This window comes from Phyllosticta capitalensis (genome assembly GCF_038381095.1).
Source record: "Phyllosticta capitalensis strain CBS 128856 chromosome Unknown BKA78scaffold_4, whole genome shotgun sequence".
NCBI lineage: Eukaryota > Fungi > Ascomycota > Dothideomycetes > Botryosphaeriales > Phyllostictaceae > Phyllosticta > Phyllosticta capitalensis.
The window spans coordinates 2,154,293-2,173,495 of record NW_027117442.1 but is presented as its reverse complement, the minus strand read 5'-3'; the positions used below and the strand labels follow the sequence as shown (position 1 = coordinate 2,173,495).

Genomic DNA, 19,203 nt, shown 5'->3' with positions numbered 1-19,203 from the left:
ACCATCCACATTGCTCAAGAGCGCCAAATTGCGGCTCCTTGCGGATCAATCGCCGCAAGATTTCCCACTCCGCGGATCTGATTCCCTGAAATGCCGAAGTGTTAGACTTCTTCTACGTGCACTTCATGGAAACAGAAGGGTGACCCCGAAAGCCACAGCCGTTTCACTGCTGCTGGGCCACCAATGAGGGCTGCAGAATCTAGGGACGTTGTCCACTTAGGTTGCCATACCCTAGGAGCCTCATTTAGGTTGTTTAACTAGGCAGGTGTGCCCGACACTGGTTAAGAAAATATGGAGATCCTAGAATAGCCATGACGTCCCTCCTTAAGAGGGTCGTCTGCAACCCTGATTTGGATGGTTTAACAGTCGTGCCCCAGTCCATACCTCACTACCTGTGCCTCAGTCACTCGTTCATCATGCACTCTCTAAAGCTACTCGTCATTCATTTGTTGTTTTTCGTCGTCTCGTCCACGGCCTCTCCTTTCGAGCTCATCCGCCGCTCCACCGAGAACCAGCTCGAGCCCAGGCAGAACAGCCCCGGAAAGAAACGGCACTGCAGCGAAAAGGAGAAAAATGACTACGAGGTGATTCCAAACACGGACTACATCGTGTTCAACATGATGTACAACAAGGACCAGATCAGGGGAAGCGTGTGTACGATCTACAAGGGCCTGCAGGGCAACACGCTCCAATGGGGGAGCGAGTGGAATATGCCAAAAGCCACCAACCCAGATACCGTCAAGGGATACTCGTTCATCGGTCTTACAATTGAGGGACGTGAACACCAGCTGAGCCAGATCACCGGCATTCCGGCGACGTACACCTGGAACTTCAACACCCAGGACTTCAAAGGCAGGTTGCTCGCTTGAACGTGAGGAAGAAGTTGCTGACTTGTGCAAAGGAAATGTTGTCTTCGATTTCATGACCGGTCCCAAGAAAGGCGATTCCAAGACACCCGGACAAGCGCAAGAGCTGATGCTCTGGTTGACGTGGAGGAACAACCAAGTCCCGATCGGGTTCGCTGCTGGCAAGAAAGCAACCCTCAACATTTATGGAAAGACTTGGAGCATGTACCAGGGAAAGAACAAAGACACGGGCATCACCGTCACCAGTTTGCTGGCCGACCAACAATACAGCGGCAGCTTCAGTGGAAACATGAAGGATTGGTTGTTGGCGTTGGCCAACCAGGCCAAGTTGTTTCCACCAGACACAACTTGGTTGAATGTAGCCAACTGTGGCGTTGAGCCTTTCTGGGGTGTCGTCAACATGGATTTGTCGATTGATATGAAGGTCAACGCCTAGGAAGGAAGAGAATCCATCTCACAGCAGTGGGGGTGATGCGCGGGGATCAGTGCCACGGCACGATTGACGTGTTGTCTGCATGTCCGCTGCTAGTGCGGAAATGGTTGTTTGTATCGTTTGTATCTCTTTCGCCTCATTAGCAAATTCTGCGAGACATTTAAGCATAATGACAAACGACGATTGTTGCCGGAAATGATGTTTGATGAAACGTCCGTAAACCTTGATCCTCAATCTGTGTCCCAAACAGGGCATGTCTGCGACGACAACTTGAACTTTGCCCCTCAACCTTCGATACAACTTTGTTTCCATCACAACCTCTACCGTCCAAACTTCTTGATCTCCAACCACCTGAGCGGCGGGTAAACAACAGCTGCCCACGCGAAACCAACATAGTTGCCCATGTCCGCGCCATCTTCTCCCACCGTCTTTGCAATGGGCCCAATGTACCACACTTGGGCCATGCACAGAATTGCGCCGATCCAACCAACAACAAAGGCCGTGAATGCTGCATACCCGTACGGGAGCTTCTCCTTCTTGTTCCATGCAGACCAGTCATAACCACCGTTCCTCGACCGAAACAAAAGATGCTCTTCCAGCGTCAGAGCAATCCAGATGCACACCCAGTAGCCCATGAGTGCAAGGAAATTCGTAAAAATGTCCGACAGATGCGCGCGGCCGACGGCGGCGCAAATGGTGTAGATGATGACTCCGACTGTATTCCAAAGCGCGCGAGGTATGCGCTCGCACCATGATCCCAAGATCTGCGCGTCGACGCCGGCGCTGTACGTTGGTGGGATGAGGTTGGAAATGAGACCGAGCGCGATCATGACCCCGCAGAATTTGCCGAACCCGCCCAGAGGCGCAAACGCTTCGACAATGAGGGCTCCTTGTGACGTCTCATAAGCAGTGGCCCAGTCCGCGTGCTTGGTCATTCCCGTCGCCAGGCCAATGCCGAGAATATAGACCATCGTGAAGCTCGAAGTTAGACCAGCAAAGGTTACGGTGAAGACTTTCCAGCCGGGCGTATTGGAGGGATAGTAGACGAGATAGTCACCTGCCTCACCCGAGTAGGTCACTGCTGCTGAGAGGCAGAGCGAGAAAAATGACAGGCGATTGCCCATGAGAGTGCGGGCATCGGGTGCGGAAGACGGCGTGGTGGTGTCGAACTTTGGGCCCGCAACTCCGGCCAGAATGCAAAGCACAATGACTTGGGGGAACCATGCGTAGCGCTCATAGTAGTGGAAGACGTTGTAGCCAAATGTTGTAACGAACCAGGTAACAATGGCCACAATCACGATACCAACGACGATTGACAGGTTCGACGAGGAGACGTGAGAGAGGACTTGACCCGCCACCACGCAGTCGATAAGAGAGTAGCCGAGCAAGACGATGATGTTGAGCACGACGACCACCTTTGACGGATACCATCCCATGGTATAACGGCAGAATATCATGGTCCGATTGCCTGAGCGGGGGCCGAAAGTGGCAGTATAGGAAGTGGCCAAGCAGCCGACCATCATGCCGAAGACTGCACAGAGAGAGGCGTCCTTGAAACCGAGAGAGTAGACTGCCGGACCGAGCATACCGAGGGTGATGTTGTTGGCCGCGAGGTTGATTGCGAACCACAGGATGGCAACCTGCGAATATCCCAGATTCCGCAAGTCATGACGTTCGTGCTCCTCGACGCGCTGGATTCCTCGGGTTTCGAAATTGTACTCGACGAGAGCGGCCTCGACAGTCGTGATCCAGGTGCTCTTGCTCTTCTCAATTGTGGCCGGGGACGAACGGTCTTCGCAGTCGACAGCTGAGAGGGCGTCGCCAGGCAAAGGCATGGCGCCTTTCTCAGCGTCCGGCGCCCCGGGTACGCGAAGGCTGCTCATTGCACCCTGAAGAGCAGTCAGCATGCTGAACTCAAAGTTGGGCAGCGGGGAAGCGCGCAGCATGCGTCCTTTCGCTAGAATTGTCTAGATCAAGTTCAACCGTATCTCTCAGAACAATGGTTCTGTCCCAGGCCACGGCTCCCTCAGCTGAACGAGAGAAGGCTGGAGGAGACGTAACACGAGGGCAGACTCTTTGAACACCGGTGTCATGCTGAGGCTACCTTTAGATACCTTGATCCGAAAGCTTCATTGGGCGATTGGTCTGCATTCTGCCTTGAGCGGCTTGAGGTCGTACTTTGGGTTTAAGTCAAATCGAGAAGAGCTGTGCCGGCGGCAAAATGCAGAAAGAATTTCTGGAAGAATGCGCCGCAGGCGACGAAAGAAGGGCACAAGCTTTTCGTCGGCTGACAACAAAACGGGTTGGCAGCATGTGCATGATTCAGAGAGTCGTGCCGTGGGAGGACCTGAAAGAAGAAATTCTCCGGTACCGGCCCGCGCTAGCTACATTATCTGTGCATGAGATCTCCGTCGATCAAACGATCTCCGAGAGCCTCTCCACCAATGCGACAGCACTCGAAAAGAGTACGTACCGGTAGATCGCAAGTGATTATTTTGGGCTTTGATGTTGGTGTTGACCATCCGCCAAACGCCGTTGCTATGATTACCGCGCCCACGCCGCCTCCGGCTCTCAGCCAGCCAAGCTCCGTGAAACGCCCGAACGCACTCAAAAATCGCTTTGTTTGATAACTGCCAGCCGTCAGCATGTTTCTGAATACGGGTCATTGATACTCACACCCAACCTTCATGCTCTCCACGTCAAAGACGCTGTAGTGAGCTGAAAAGAACTCCCGTCCCACGATCATACAGCCCCGGTGCGCCGGTAGCGCGGATGCCGAATGGATTCTCACCGCGCACATGCTCTTTCCGGACTTGTCATCTTCCGTTTCGAACGCGTAGTCAAACGCGTCCAGCCTATACCCATTCTGGCCTAGTCCAATGGCGATTTCTGGCATCTGCATTCTGTAATCGCAAGGAAAAGTAATCGTCTCGGCGGTGAATCCAGCATCGGGCGGTGACCCAAGTGCGGTGAGGATTTCTTGCAGAAACGGCCTTGGGAAAGCAAACCCGGGAAAGTTGAAGTCGAGTTCAGCAGTGCAATTTTCGAGATGCGTAGTCAAGTAGAAGCCATCGGATATGTGTACCAGGTACTTCGCCTCGACTGCCCACCCAAGGTTTCCAGACTGGATAGCAGGTATCATGTTAACGTCGTTCAGCGTAAGTCCATGGTCCAATCCACCAAGTGTTAGCTGTCCGGATTTCTGACCATGGGGCAACTCGACTCCGAACACCTTGCTGTCAAGATGGCCTGCGTCAAACATTCCCTGGAAAAGAGTATCCGAGTCTGCGAATGAGCGACCTAGCTTCAGCCCGAAAACGCCATGAGAGCCAGCAGAGCGTGATTTTCTCTTTGAGTGAACGACGCTGGATTCGGTAAAAGACTTATTGAAAGTACTGTTGGAGCCAAAGCTAATGACATCGCGAGCCAGATTTCCGCGGAAGGTTGCCTCTCTCCATGGTAATTCCGGAATTGAGGGTCCTCTCAAGTAAGTCGATGAGAGTGTGCTGTTGAATGTTCCGGAACTTTCACAGTCGCGATTGGCTTTTCGAGCCTTGGTATGACAGGCGGCGGTTGGGACGACGAAAATGTTGGATGTCAGATCGGGAACGAGACGGACTTTTTGCGCAGGCGTGCCCACGTCGAGCTCCAGCACCAATTGTGAGTCGTCCTGGAGCGTCTGTCTTCTTGGTCTCCGGTCGACGCCGATTGGACTTTGTTGTTGCCGTGAAAGTTGCGGTCTTTGCGAATTAGCCGGAGATGTCGGGTCATTAGCCGACGCCCATTCGACTGGTATCTTCAGGACGGTTGCACGGACGCCCACCGACAGCAGCAGAGAGATTTGAAAGAGTTGAAACATTGTATTCGAGTGAATGGAGACGTGGAAATCGACAGAAGGATAACCGCGCAACGATGAGGTCTTATTGATACCGCATAATAATACGCGAAGGATCGTGAGGCCAAGCGGCGCTAGCTCTGACCATGTTTGTGGATCATGCTCGTGGGGGCACCTTTTGCAATCCTCTGGAATACGAGTAGAGACTGTGCATGAATTATTGCTTTTGCGTTGGGATAGGGGCCTTTATCCCCTTTTCATTGTCAGGTTTTGTAGAAGACATTGTCTTGGACATCAGGGGGAGTGCCAATGGCTCGAGAGTGTTGTCAGGAGAGCCATGCCGCTTAGCCTTGGTCAGAAATCCTACTCTCAAGTGCTGAGATGGAAGTGTTTGAGAGCAGACGTTGCGTGTTTGGGTTGATGGCAACCGTGGTGCTGTGGTATCTTGGGCTGGAATGAAGAGGCGGGACTGACTAAGCAAACGGGCGCTAAGCTATCGTCATAGGTAGGGACAACGTCACCGATTTGCTTCAAATTGTTGCTCAACATTTACAGCACCCAGACTCTAAATCCGCCTTGCCACCGCCCTCGTGTGCAGTTGTCCGCTCTCACGACTCACATATTTCACCATGCGCCTCCTCAAGAACTTCATTGACCGCCGCACGGGCGCCGGCTCCGTCACGTTGCTCCCCGAAGAACCTGAAGACATGTGGCATGCCTTCAACCTGATCCGACCTGGCGACAAGCTATACGCTGAAGCAATCCGCAAAGTAGCCAAGACCACCGGCGGCGTCGACACGGGAAAGGGCAAAAGCGCGACAACGACCAAGCGCGTCCACACGCGGCTGACGATCCAAGTCACCAAGACCGATTTCGACCCGGGTGCAGCGCAGCTTCACGTCGCGGGTGTCGTCGCCGAGGAAAATGAATACGTCGGCCTGGGCCAAAGTCACACGCTGGACCTCGAACTGCACCGGCAATTTAAGCTCGAAAAAGCGGACGGATGGGATAGTATAGCGATCGCAGCGCTGGAAGAGGCGACGGATGCACGCCAGCGCGCAGAAATTTGGGCGGTGGTTATGCAAGAGGGAGTTGCAAACATTTGCCTCATCACCGAGCACCAGACGATCCTGCGGCAGCGCGTACAAACGCCCATCCCTACAAAAGGCAAAAGCGGCGCCGGCGCACACGACAAGGGCATGGAAAAGTTTTATGGGCTCGTACTATCGACACTTTTGCGCCAGGTCGACCTGAACAACTCGCGGCCGTTGCTTCTCGCCTCGCCTGGCTTCACAGCGCAAAGCTTCCAACAACACATCAAGCAGCATGCGATCACGACGGGAGACAAGGCGCTGCGAAACTGGCTGCCGAGCATCATTGTCACGCATAGCTCTAGCGGTCAGATCCACGCGCTGAATGAGGTATTGAAGAGCAAGGCCATCCAAGAGAAGCTCAGCAACACCAAATACGCGCGGGAAACGGCGCTCATGGACAGGTTTTTTGAGCTGATGCGCAAAGACGACGGAAGAGCATGGTACGGACCGCGCGAGGTAGAAAAGGCCGTGGAGAAGGGCGCCGTCGGCCGGGGCGGTGGTGTCCTCCTCATCTCTAACGCGCTCTTCCGCAGTGACGACATTGGGACGCGGAGAAGGTGGGTGTCGCTGGTAGACCGGGTCAGAGAGCAAGAGGGAGGTGAAGTCCGAGTGCTGAGCTCGGCACACGAGAGCGGCAAGAGGCTAGAGGGTTTGGGGAACATTGCGGCCATCTTGACCTACCCGATTGAGGATATAGACGAAGAAGTCGATGGAGAGAGCGGAGAGGCGGCAGCCGTCGCTGACGGTGAGCACCAGTCATGAAAACTATAGACATATACCCAATCCATTTGTTGAAAGCTATGCCCCTGCTAACGAGCCCAATGGTTGCTAGATTCCAAAATGGGCTAGGACCGATGACCGCATTTTCCCCAGTTGCCGACAAGCGCCACCCTCGGGTTGTGTGGTTATTTTGGCATGCCCAGGCCTCCATGGTGGACACGTTCATCCGCATTTGCATGGCCTTGGTAGGCGCCAAATATTTCCTGTTGGACATGATGATTAGCTCGGATTCGAGCCACTACAGGAGCTGTGAGAGCACTTGCGCTGTGACTGATTGAATGTCGTACAGGTTGCAAAAGTCGCGGCACACGCAACTATTATGCCGGATGCCCGTCTCCCCGTATCTTGGAGTTGAGGTGCTTGGATCCTCCCCATCCGCACGCTTCACAAGATGGATATTTCCTCAGAGTCCTTCTAGTGTGTGCTACGATTTTGCTATCAGGCCTTGGATCAAGGAAGATGATTATGTGAACTCCTTTGAGTCACCGGCATCCGCCAAGTCCGATCCGCCAAGTCCTCTTTGGCAGCCAAGTCGTGCAATGCATTTGGCCCTCACCACTGATTGAGTGTCAATCTAGGCCAAAATCCAACGGTCGATCCACCGCGGCGGCGGGCGGGGGCGGAAACCCATCGTGCGTTGAGCACTTGAGGTCGCAGGCCTTGTCTATTTCGCAATCCGGTGAGCTGAACACCTGGCCTGTGTACAAGCTCTTGCCGACGACAAATTCTTCAAGCGGGTAGCGAGCGGCAACTTCCAGCCAGAGTGTAGGTTAAGCGCCTGCAGCTCTCCAATTGGAAAGACCCCCAAAGTCCAATCTGGCGTTTGCCCCGATTTTGGCCCCCGTCTACCTCTACAATAACGACCACATCCTCCGAAAATCATTTATTCTTAACCGAGTGGTGCATGAACATTTCTTGACAGCTACACAAGATGCAAGTTTATCCGACAGGCGGCGAAGATCTTCCACGTAGTCAGCCTGTCCAGCTCTGTTTTTAGTAAAGAGAGAGGCTAGGCACGCGCAAAGCATTTACGCCCCAAAATCTCCTCATATCAAATTATCTCTACGTTTTCAAAATGTGCCGATATTTAATACACCAGGGCTCCGTCATCGTTGGCTGATCGAGCATCAACCATTCTTCAAAATCACCAAATTGCGTCACTCCCAGGAGCCGAAGATCCCATGCAAGACTCGCATGAGCTAGATCCGCTCTGCCCTCAAGAGCGCGAGCATTCTGCTCCTTGCAAAGATGAACCCGAGCAAGTTCTACCTAAAAATGTCAATGGCGCGGATCCCAGACTCTTCTCCGAAAAAGATGGTTCAGGAAGCAGGCGATTCGCGCGGATTGAAGATCTGGCAACATGGATTCCGGACACGACAAACCCAGCAAAATGGACTACGCAGCGGGCGATGATGCTGTGCATCCACGTCGGCCTTTCGACTGCTGTCTTGCTTCTTAACATTGGGTTCGCGGCATCCTCAATCTACAACTTCGACATGGAGACGTACACGGGACAGTATTTTGCGGGTAGCTGCTCAAGTGTCAAGGTCGCCAACCGCTGGATTCATCTGGCAATCAACGTCCTGTCGTCGCTGCTACTCTTGTCAAGCAACTACTGCATGCAGATACTGGTTGCGCCAACGCGAGAGGAGGTCGACGAAAAGCATAAAAACAAAGACTGGTTCGATATTGGCGTGCAGAGTTGGAGGAATTGGAAGCGCATTGCGCTTAGGAGACGCATCGTATGTGTCATCCTAATGGTCTCGTCTGGTCTGTTGCATCTCATGTGAGTAAAGTCTGTCTCCAATTGATCTCCCTGCTCACGCGGGACTTTGCTGGTTTCAGGTGGAACTCGGCAGTCTTCTCCGCTACCCCTGTCAGTTGGTATCGTGTCGCGATGGTGACGAGTGACTTTGAGTCCGATCCGAATACTTGGACAAACAATTCATGGACCGGAGACATGACGCCCAACATTCAGCAAATGCGGAACAACATTAGTGGCCTGGATCGCTTGAACAAAACGGAATGTTTTGATCGTTACATCAGTGGCTCTGTCGGCATGGGAGACTTGATCGTTGTGAGCTCCAACGTGAGTTCTAGTCCATTAGGCGCAGATGACGTAGACGCACTGACTCTTCGTCCCAGGTTACCATGGCTGATAATCAATCCATTATCTACGAAAACACTTCAGCATCGTTGCTCGACATGACCAGTACAGCGCGGGGCAGCAACTGGATCATGTATAACTTCTGGATGTGCAACAGGTGGAAGCAAACAGACACATACCTTCCCACGGATTGGTGCACGCGAGACTTTCTCGAGCCTCGCCTGAATGAATGGTCCTGGAAAGGCTGGCGTTGGACGACCCCGGACCCTTCCAAAGGGAAGTACTTGTACTCGCGGTACTACAAGATCGACTACTGCCTGAGCGACGGCGACAACTCGAAAGTGTTGGAGGAGAAGTGCGCGCTGCAATTCAGCTCCATTGTGCTCATTGTGGTTTGCATCCTGAACGCGACTAAATGCGGTTGCATTCTATACACGGCGCATATCCAATGGCAGAGCACGGTCACGTCGACATCTGAAAACAACAAAAAGACTGAAAAGCCGAAGAAAATGACCAGAATACTTCGCCGACTTGTTCCAAAAAGGCTTCGGAATTGGTACGACGAATTTTCGCAGATGAAGAAAGACGTGCGGGAGAACGCTAAAAAGGTGTCACTCGTCACAGTCGGCGACGCTATTGCAAGTTTTCTGGAACACAAGGATCCTTGGACTTGTGATAAGGAGATGGCTTCGATGGAAGATTTCACATCTCAGTGGCCAGAGAAGGACCATTACAGCCAGTATCGCATACCCAAGGAAACAATTTGGTTCAAGTCTGCTAGCCGGAGTAAATGGTACCTCACTTATGGACTGTAAGTGTTCAAGATGCACTGTATGATACCAGCTGAAAGCAACTGACAATCTGTAGCATTTCCATCATGGCTATCATCGCCGCGCCGCTGCTCGTTTTAGAGCTTTACAATCTGGCGCAAGCAGGCATACCGATAGATCCTGCATCGCTCTGGTCCGAAGGCATAGGCTCGTTCAACCCGTACGCCTACGTCGTTCCGCAAGTGGTTGAGAAACTGCCACAGCTGGGCCAATATTTCTTCTCCACGTTCGTGGCCAACATCTTCCAAGGTGCGACCAAAGACGAGTCACTTCCTTCCTGACGCATGCTGACCCAACTTCTCCCTTTGCAGTCATCATCAGTTTCTTCTACCTCGTCTATAACAGCCTCATCACGTCGCTCCTCATTGCCGACGAATGGAACCGCTTCATCTACACCCGCAAAGCCGTGCGCGTCTCGACACCTCGCAGTCTGCAGCGCTCATCGTACTTTCTCTCGTTGCCACTCAAATACAGCGTCCCGCTCAACATCATCAACACTCTGCTCCACTGGCTCGTCTCGCAGTGTGTCTTCGTTGTCGCGTCCGTTGAAATGGTCACCCCTGATTTCAGCCATGACAAGGAAAACGATTCTTTCATCATTGGCTTCTCAACAATAGCGACTGTGCTGGCGATCCCGGCTGGTGTCATATTGTTTTTGGCTCCCTTGCCTCTGGCGTTTTACTGGCGGCTCAAGGCGCCTGCTTCGGTTGAGGAGGAAGATGGAGGAGCAACGCAATGCGTCGGGCACAGCGACGCGGACGAGGGCAAGAACGACGGGACAACTCCTGGACCCCGCACCAGCGTGATCAGTACCGCGTCGTCATCACCGGACATCTCCAGGCCTGTCTCGCACACCAAAACAGACTCGAAGGCCCAGCTTCTGCCCCTCAAAACCACGACTCAATCGCCCAACGTCCGTCCAAGCAAGCACGCAAAGAGCACGTACCCAATGCCGCTCGCCTCGACCTGCAGCGCTGCCATCAGCGCAGCTTGCCATTCGCACAAAGAAGATGTGCACGCGCACCTGTTGCCCATCACTTGGGGCTTTGTTGGCGACAGTGAAAATTCGGAAGAAGGTCGCTTTTGCTTCACAACGGCGAGGGATGTGAGGTGGCCGAGCAAGGATGACTTGAGTAGGATGAAGGGAAGGCAGCTGAGTGATGGAGGGGGTGTGTAGTTCTGGAGTTGGTTGTACTGTACTAGATCTTCAGCGGCCCCCTATGAGGCCTTGGGCCAACGGCGATTTTGAGAGCTCTGGTGGGCGGTGCTCGGGATCTCGAGCACATGGTGTCCTTGCGGTCAAGCAGAGTGAAATGATAACCATAGCCCATCGTGCTAATGATTTTTGATTGGTGAAGTTTACAGGATTGCATGTTGAGTTCATCACATCGGAAGTTACAAAAGGTTGCACTTGGCTCAACCTACACCTCTAGCAATTGGTCATTGATTGCGTGGAATTCTTTTTCTTTGCTTGGCCACATTACGACAGTGATTGCGTATCTTGTCCCAGGAGATCTCATTTGTTGTAATCGGAGCCTTTGCCTCCTCTTCTCTTGCTGTGGCCTCAGAATTAATTGGAAGCCCCAAATAATTCCTGATGAGAACGCACGATGTCGCGCACCTCGCGCCCCATGCGAATTTCGTGACACGAACCGCTCACACCCGCGTTCTTTTGCGCATATTCCCTGAGCTCATCGTCCGAAAATTCGGCATGGCGATGTGGGCATCTTGGGACTTTGCAAATGAAATTGCGGAAATGCCACCAGCAGCACTTGATTATCCGTATCTCATCGGGGATGTAGGCCCAAGCGGAAGGTTTGGTAGGATCTTGACGCCGACGGCTTGGGTACTTTTCCCTAGCACTGCTCCCGATTCGACGCTCTGCAGCCGGACTTTCGGGAGGTGAGATGCTTTGATCAGGGTCAAAGAGCACATCTGGGACGCCTGTTCCTTGTTGTTGGTATGGCGTTTGTGGGGATTTCTGACCCCAGTTTTGGTGCAGGGTCGATTCCTGGCTCGAATTTGGAGTGAGTGGGCCAGTTTCTTGGAGCTGATGCTCTTGAAAACATTGATTCGCTTGGAGGCAAGGTCGAGATTGGCCGTCCAGAGAGTTTTGGTCAATGGCTTGAGGGGCCTGTTCGAAGATTTGAGTGTTTGGGGGGTGAACTGGCTGAGACTGAGGTTGCTTGTGATTTTGGTGTTGTGACCAAGGTTGAGACTGACTTTGGGAAGAGCTGTGAGGATTGAAGTCGTGCTGCATTGGCTGTTGATGTTGGTTTTTGGGAGAGCCTTGTATTGGCTGATGAGGTTGATTTTGGGGAAAGCCTTGGAAATTGGAGTTTTGTACTGGCTGTTGAGGTTGGTTCTGGGGAGGAAAGCCTTGAGGATTGGAGTTGTAATGCGTTGACTGTTGAGATTGGTTTTGGGGAACGCCTGGGAAATTTGAGTTGGGATGCATTGGCTGATGAGGTTGGTCCTGAGAAGGAAAGCCTTGAGGATTCAAGTTGTGCGGTACTGGCTGTTGATGTTGGTTTTCGGGAAAGCCTTGAGGATTGGAGTTGTAGTGTGTTGGTTGAGACTGGGTTTGAGGAAAGGCTTGAGAATTTGAGTTGTAATGCATTGGCTGATGAAGTTGGTTCTGAGGAGGAAAGCTTTGAGAATTGGAGTTGTAATGCATTGGCGATCGAGGTTGGCTTTGGGGAAAGTCTTGAGGATTGAAGTTGTGATGCATTGGGGGTCGAGATTGGTTTTGAACAAAGCCTGGAGGAGCGGAATTGAAGGGCATTGGAGGTTGATGCTGATTTGGGGGAAAGTCTTGAGCATTGACTGTTTTATTATGTCAGTAGACGAAAATTGTGAGGATAAGATCAAATCGGTTGGCTCACTTTGGGTATTCTAGAAGGCTGTGCCCTTGAGGATTTTGACCGTAGCCTTGAGGAGCTTGCCAATGGCCTTGAGGGACTTGGCTGCCGCCTTGAGGATTGGCTGTTTCCCGTCAGCGACGCTCAATGTTTCGTGACCTAAACAGCACTCACAGGGCGGATAGCCGTAAGGCCAAGTGTTTTGAGGCTGCTGTGACATTTTTCCTGTCAAGAGCCGGAAAGAAAACACGACGAAGAGATCGATGGCAAGCGTTAGTGTGTTGAACGCGCACCAGGTGTTGTGGAGTCACAGAGAAAGGTGTGATTGAAGAGAGGTGTGGTTGAAGAGAAGTGTGTGGGCGACGCGGATTATCTTGACGACGCGGCCGCCGACGCGCCTTCCTCTGCTTGCCTCTACGCACTTTCCCCATCCACCAGGCCAGGCTGCAGGGCTAGTCTGACGTGCTCCTACTGCGCACTTCCATCTCTTCCACTACAAGCATCCAGCAACCTCACTCATCACCATTATGATACCCTAGCCACCATCTTCATCTCCCATCATCGCCGCTTCATCATCTTCTCTGACTGCCTTCAAAACAAAATATCCGCGGCTGGGGAAGGCAAAGAAAAGAACAAACACAGTGTCGTGTCTTCCGTGTCCACTTGCAGCCCAGTCATTTTGGTATTCGTGTCGACAAAAGCTGCAGACCGACCCGAAAGACTGAGTGACAGAATTTGAGCTGCAAATGCTCTTAATATGGCAAAGGGAGAAGCGATCTAGACTCTAGAGTCACGCGAGCAGGCAACAGCAGGCAACAGCTCGTGACGACCAACCGAAGATGCGATTGTGACTGACTTGTGAAGCCCATGCATGTGCCGCTTTTTCGCAGGTATATAAAGACTTGCCACCCTCTCTTCGACTGTGGCTTCATGGCGAGTTGCAAGCCCTGCCCCATCTAACACCAAGATGCTGGACTGCTCTTGGGAGCGAGGGAATTGGGAAACGACTGACACACTGGTGGTCTCTTCGCTTTTTTTCTGTCCTTTTGAAAGCCACGCCTTCAAGTGGGCTCTTGAAATACATCATAGCACGGGGACATGTAGTAGCGATGCACCAGAAGAGAGAAATTCAGAACGCCGGCAATGCGATGCGATGCTGTACAAAACAATGCTATGGCAAAGGAAGCTTTAGATACTAGCAAACCAGAACACCTGGATGACAAGAACGCTCTGATAGACTTCAAGTGTGGCAAAAGCTCATTCAACGACCGACGGCCAAACCCATCACATCACCTACACCTCCCCTACGTACTCCTCCCACTCGGCTCGACAACTCTGACCCTCCTGCCATCCGCAGCACCGCCCCTCTCCCTCTCCCTGTCACCATCTCTGCTCCTTTCGCTACCATCAATTGCGCTATCATCCCTACTCTGGCCCCTGACCAGCGCGTGCGCCGCCGCCGTCATGCCTCCCGCCGCAACAATGCCGCGCAGACTGCCGCCGCGCCGCAGCCCACCTCCTACGCCACCTGCACTTCCTGCGCCATCGCCGCCTGACGACCCGCTGGCTGCGTTGTTGGCTCCAACTACAGACCCCGCAAACGCCGTAGCCGGGCGTTCGCGCTCGCGCTCTCGTCCGCGCCGCGCGCCGCCCGGTAGGAGCACGACGTCTGGGAGACCACTGCCAGCGACCCCGCCGCCGCCACGCAGCGGTACCCCAGGCGCACCGACCAGGCCGGCAGCTCTCCTCACAGCGTCGCTCTCGCGGACGCGGCGGCCGTCGTCGCGGACCCGCCCGCGGTCTGCTTCGGCGCGGCGCTGCTGCTGCGTGGCAAGGCGGGAGCGGCGGAGAGGCCCGTCAATGCAGTCACATAGGCAGCCGGCGGTGGGGCACGTACCGCCACCGGAGGGAGTGAGCGATATGGAGAGGGGGAAGGAAGAGTATGGCGGGACAGCGGATGAGTCCTTGGGGTTGGAGATGCCAGGGGGATTGTTTGATGAGGAAAGGGGAGGGGCAGTGTCGAGTTCCGCGTGCCAGGCGCGGAGGCAGGTAGTGTGGGCCGTGTGGCCACAGAGCGGGCAGGAGGTGTAAAGGGTAGGCTGGGGGAGGGAAGATGAGGGGACGACAGGAGACTTGTCGAGCGGTGTGGTGGAGGTTGATGAGGACAAGGGGTTGATTTGTGGAGTGGCCGCAGCACTGCGTGGAATACTGACGCTCCCCGTGCTGTCTCTGCCGCGCTGGTGGCCTTTGCTCTTGCTGCTGCCCCTCTTTCCTTTCTTTTTCTGCTGCTGCGCCAGCGGGACGCCTACTCCTTCTGGCGGCACGGTGCTCCAGCAGATTGGGCACGGCGCTTGTCTTCGCTTGCAATTCTCGCAAACCATCTTATCTGCGGGGTTGTTGATGGGATTCTTGCATTGTTGGCAACGCAATCCAATTTGAGTCTCCTGCAGCGCCTGCTCATACACTGCAGGGTACGTGGGATAAGAGACACGTCGGAGCCATGCTGAGGCGTTGAAAAGGCCAAGCGAGAGCAGTTGGGAGTGGTACGTCTGGAGGATCGATTCTGCCTGCAGAGGATTGATGCCCGATTTGGCCAGTGGAGTCAGCTTGCGATCCAGAATAACGCGAATGTTGGCCGGAGACATGCTGATGGAGGCCAAGTAGTTGCCATAGTCATTGAGAATCGCAGACGTCAGAGTTTCAGGTAGCGGGTGAGTGTGGGGAAGAAACTCCGTAATCATCAAGAGCATGTGTGAGATGGTCTGCGCGTCGGAGAGAGTGCTGCTGTGGAACTCGAGAAGCCAATTGAGCATGTCTACGAGGGTCAGAGGGGCGCCGATTTCACAGTCGACATCTTCATGCTTGATGCAATAGTCGGAGAGGGTTAGCTCATGACTGTCTTCGTCGTCCACAGCAGGAGCGATGATTTCAGGCAGACTCGCTGGCTGCAAAGAAAACCTGGGTGAGGCGACCTCTGCTGGCCCTTCTGGCACAATGGTGCCGCTCGCTTCCATCATGTCAATGTTGCTCACGGAGGCCTCGGACAGACTACCATGGATGCTGGTAAAGGCGTCCGACTCTGAGCTTGAGTTGCGCATGAGCTGCTGGTTTTGCCTGCGGAGAGTCTCCATGTCGTGAATGACCCTGTTCTGTTCCGAGCCCGAGCCTGTCGTACCGTTGGAGACCATGGTCTGGAGAGTCCCGGGTCCCGGTTCGTCAGGTGTGGAACTGACCCCGTTCCCCGGAGCCGAGCCGTCGATATTACGAGGTCCCTGAAATGTGGAGTCAGCGGTTGGAACGGGCCGCATGCATGGAGATTGGGCCACTGCACGAGGCCTCCATGCGCGAGTGTGACTAGAATACATGCTCGATACGCACCGTCTGCATGTCAGCGCCAATGCCATTCGACGACCCGGTGTATCCGCCTTGACCGTCGACGGACGTGGCACTGGCGCCAAAGCTGGACAAGGCTGGGCCGACACTCTGCTGCTCCCAACGCTCCTGCAAAGATCCTGCATTCTGCACACGCGACTGGGATCTGATGCTGGCATAAGAGCCTGGAACCGATGGACCGCGAGAATCCGTAGACGCAGAGAACATGGCAAAGCTCTCGCCAGAGTTGTGGCGGTTGAAATCCGGACGCGTGTCCACCTCCCCTCCCAAAGGCTCTAGACTCAGCGGTATGCGTGGCGGAGCCCTGTAGCCCCCTATCATGGCCGCCCTGTCCTCGAGGTCATTTGTCTCAAAAGACCACGTTTGGAATGAGACGCTCCGACGCCGTGCAGGCGCAGCTGCAGCTGTTTGTGGTTGAGCATTACCGGTCTGCTGAGGGGGAGCTTCCACAAGAGAGGGCGGCAAGGCCAAAGACTCGCCTTGTTCTGGGTCTGGAAGGAGGTTGGCATCGCTCGAGGCCGATTGTCGATTCTGAGTGACCGGCCGCGCGATCGGCGTGGGCAACTGTGAAGAACTGTCGTTTGGTGTCTCGGCTCCTTGAATGGCCCGAACTGCAGGGTGAAGTAATTGCTCCTGGTCGGCCTTGGTCTTTGAGACAGAGACATCCGTCACTGGTGGCAGAAGCTTGGGCTGGGTTGCAGGAAGTTTCTCAAGTCTGCGCCTGCGATTCGCTTCTGCCCGTTGTTGCACCGCATCCGATACGATCTGACCAACCACTCTCCATGAACTCGCCAATCGGTGACTGCCAGCTTTCTGGGCGTATTTTGCGTTGGCCTCGAAAGCCTGCTGAAGCTCGCAGAAACCTGGGATGGTAGGTGGATCATCCAGCGCCGTCCGCTTGTACTTTTGCGCCATGTACGTGTACAAGGGGACATTTGTTGACCCGGGCGCTACGCCGCGAAGGGCGGCTTGGTTGGGAGTCCACGAAAACTTTTCATGCCCGGCCAGAGACTCGCTCAAATACATCATCCTACCTGCATGATCAGAGGGCGGGGTAGTGCTGATTGATTTTGTAGACCGGTTACTGGCTGTGCGGCCGTGGTGTCGCCTCAGCGAGGAGCTGAGAAAGGCATCGTCGACACTGTCGTCAGCAGAGCTTCTCGGAAGGCTGTTGTCTGAAAAGTCTCTTCTGCCCTTTTCGTCTCCGGTGAAACCTTCAGTCGAGTCATAGGGGGTCCCGGAGGCACGATGACGACCTCTCCGCTGAGAAAAGGCGCTGAGATCGCCAGTGGACGACAGGGCAAAAGCGGACATGTTCCGCCTGTCAACCACCTTCGGAGCATATCGCACGTCCGACTGGGTAAAGATGCCTTCTCTCCCGACAGTCCAAAGCAAGTCACGAGTGCGCCACAGCAGGTCGGTGGGTGCGGTCTGATAGAGGGATAGTTCTCTGAATGGAAGCGAAGGCCGTCGAAAGTCCCACACGTGGACTACGGGATGATCGCGGTCGTACGCGGTGACCAAGTGGGTGCACTGGAAGACGTCCTGGTCTTGGAATGGCAGTCTCCACCTCGCATGAAAAACGGGATGTGGTGTACGGATCGTCCAGACAGGCTTTTGTCGACGTTGTTCAGAGGAAAAATCCCAAATCCTTACCGTCTTATCCGCGCCTGCGCTGGCAAGGTGCTTTCCATCCGGATGCCAATCAATCGAGTAACACGTCTTGTCGTGGGCGTTGAGCTTCAATTTGGGTGCACGGTTCATGCGCGTGTCCCACCGCTGTATCACTCCATTTTCAGTGCCAAAGGCAAACTCGACGCCGTCGGTAGGGGACCAGGCGACGTCGCGAATGCCCTCACTTTGGCCGGAGTATCTATCCCGACTGGGACAGGACATTATTTCTTTTTTCATGTCACGCAGATCCCACAGCCGGACGGTGGAGTCTCGGCTGCCAGACAGAAGCAAGCATCCTTGGTGGGGATTGAAAGCGAGCTTGTGGACTTGACGGTGATGCTCGTGCAATTGGGCAAGCTCGACGCCGGTCCGGTTGAGGTCGTACAGAACAACCTTGCCGCTCGCGGCGGCGGTTGCAATGTGGGAGCTGTAGTTGCCATGGGACCATTTTACGTCATGGATTTCGAGCGTGTCGCGGTGTCTGGTTGGCGCGGTGGACCCGGCCGACGTGTGATGCGAGGCATAATTGATGATTGCTGCGCGGAGATTGGACTCCTCGGCACACTTTGTGTCTGTGATGCGAATTGTTTTGAGAATTTCCTTGCCAGCGAGGACGGCATGTGTCCGATCCTGATTGATGTGCACGGCGGAAATTTCGAGCCCAGTCTTGTGGCTTGCATCTTGGGACGAGAGGGTCGACAGTCTGGCAAGGCACAGCTCAGAGTCAGCGGGCGCGGCACTGGTCATTCCTTCGGGGGGTCGACGTGGATATTTGGCTGCAGCGGCGCAATTGAAGAGGTAGCCGGTGAAAAGGCGACAAGGCAGAACGCATCACACGACTCACCCGGGAATCCTGGGAGCTAGAGGATTTGTTATCCGCGCAGCATCGGCGCGGCCTGCTTGGGCGCTGGGGGGACGCGAACCATACGAGGTAAAGGATTGAGCGACGAATCTGGTAAAGGCATTTCTGGCAGCAGACCTTGCTGGCGGGAGTGGAGGCGCGGGCGGCGGAGGGGCAGGCACTATTGAGGACGATGATGGAGTGCTGCTAGGGGCGGCGTTTGCAGGTAGACGTCGGGGATTGTCGGCCGCCATGGCGGGGAAGGGTCGGGGAGGTTGCGGGTAGGTTCCTGCATGGGCTCAGCGATGATGATGGGAGTGTGGAGGTGGAGTGGATGAAATGGAGGTGGTGGTGCGTCGTTGCGGTGAGAAGGACGCGTCGAGGGTGCCGAGTCGGCATGCAGTAGTATGTAGTCGCTGTGAGCTGGAGCTGGAGGCGGGACAAGCGACAGGGAACATGTACAATACGTCACTGATTGAGGGCAGACGG

General features: G+C 54.4%; 7 protein-coding genes across 7 annotated transcripts; 3 read left to right on the top strand and 4 right to left on the bottom strand.

Moving 5' to 3' along the window:
* Positions 1-358: 358 nt before the first annotated feature.
* BKA78DRAFT_121959 (concanavalin A-like lectin/glucanase domain-containing protein) lies at positions 359-1,461 on the top strand. The gene is made up of 2 exons (XM_066882453.1): positions 359-852; positions 902-1,461. The coding sequence occupies exons 1-2, from the start codon at positions 417-419 to the stop codon at positions 1,300-1,302; spliced, it is 837 nt and encodes a 278-aa protein (XP_066745727.1). The 5' UTR covers positions 359-416; the 3' UTR covers positions 1,303-1,461.
* A 158-nt stretch (positions 1,462-1,619) lies between these two features.
* BKA78DRAFT_249643 (permease for cytosine/purines, uracil, thiamine, allantoin-domain-containing protein) lies at positions 1,620-3,134 on the bottom strand (the record flags this gene model as incomplete). Its single annotated transcript, XM_066884492.1, has 1 exon — positions 1,620-3,134. The coding sequence occupies one exon, from the start codon at positions 3,132-3,134 to the stop codon at positions 1,620-1,622; it is 1,515 nt and encodes a 504-aa protein (XP_066745726.1).
* Positions 3,135-3,575: 441 nt separating this feature from the next.
* Positions 3,576-5,654, bottom strand: BKA78DRAFT_121955 (aspartic peptidase domain-containing protein). Its single transcript, XM_066882452.1, has 2 exons — positions 3,976-5,654; positions 3,576-3,929 (listed from the first exon to the last, which is right to left on the bottom strand). Exons 1-2 carry the CDS (start codon positions 5,156-5,158, stop codon positions 3,907-3,909), a joined length of 1,206 nt encoding a protein of 401 aa, XP_066745725.1. The 5' UTR covers positions 5,159-5,654; the 3' UTR covers positions 3,576-3,906.
* On the top strand, positions 5,619-7,029 carry BKA78DRAFT_312250 (uncharacterized protein). Its single transcript, XM_066888289.1, has one exon. The coding sequence runs from the start codon at positions 5,764-5,766 to the stop codon at positions 6,988-6,990; it is 1,227 nt and encodes a 408-aa protein (XP_066745724.1). The 5' UTR covers positions 5,619-5,763; the 3' UTR covers positions 6,991-7,029.
* Positions 7,030-8,189: 1,160 nt separating this feature from the next.
* Positions 8,190-11,294, top strand: BKA78DRAFT_294893 (uncharacterized protein; the record flags this gene model as incomplete). The annotated part of the gene is made up of 6 exons (XM_066886413.1): positions 8,190-8,794; positions 8,854-9,097; positions 9,154-9,926; positions 9,983-10,194; positions 10,257-11,114; positions 11,149-11,294. 6 exons carry the CDS (start codon positions 8,190-8,192, stop codon positions 11,292-11,294), a joined length of 2,838 nt encoding a protein of 945 aa, XP_066745723.1.
* Positions 11,295-11,515: 221 nt separating this feature from the next.
* On the bottom strand, positions 11,516-12,930 carry BKA78DRAFT_343055 (uncharacterized protein; the record flags this gene model as incomplete). Its single annotated transcript, XM_066890408.1, has 2 exons — positions 12,831-12,930; positions 11,516-12,771 (listed from the first exon to the last, which is right to left on the bottom strand). Exon 2 carries the CDS (start codon positions 12,728-12,730, stop codon positions 11,516-11,518), a length of 1,215 nt encoding a protein of 404 aa, XP_066745722.1. The 5' UTR covers positions 12,731-12,771; positions 12,831-12,930.
* Positions 12,841-18,968, bottom strand: BKA78DRAFT_352160 (uncharacterized protein; the record flags this gene model as incomplete). Its single annotated transcript, XM_066891303.1, has 4 exons — positions 12,841-12,930; positions 14,147-16,078; positions 16,185-18,576; positions 18,718-18,968. 4 exons carry the CDS (start codon positions 18,966-18,968, stop codon positions 12,841-12,843), a joined length of 4,665 nt encoding a protein of 1,554 aa, XP_066745721.1.
* Positions 18,969-19,203: the final 235 nt, after the last annotated feature.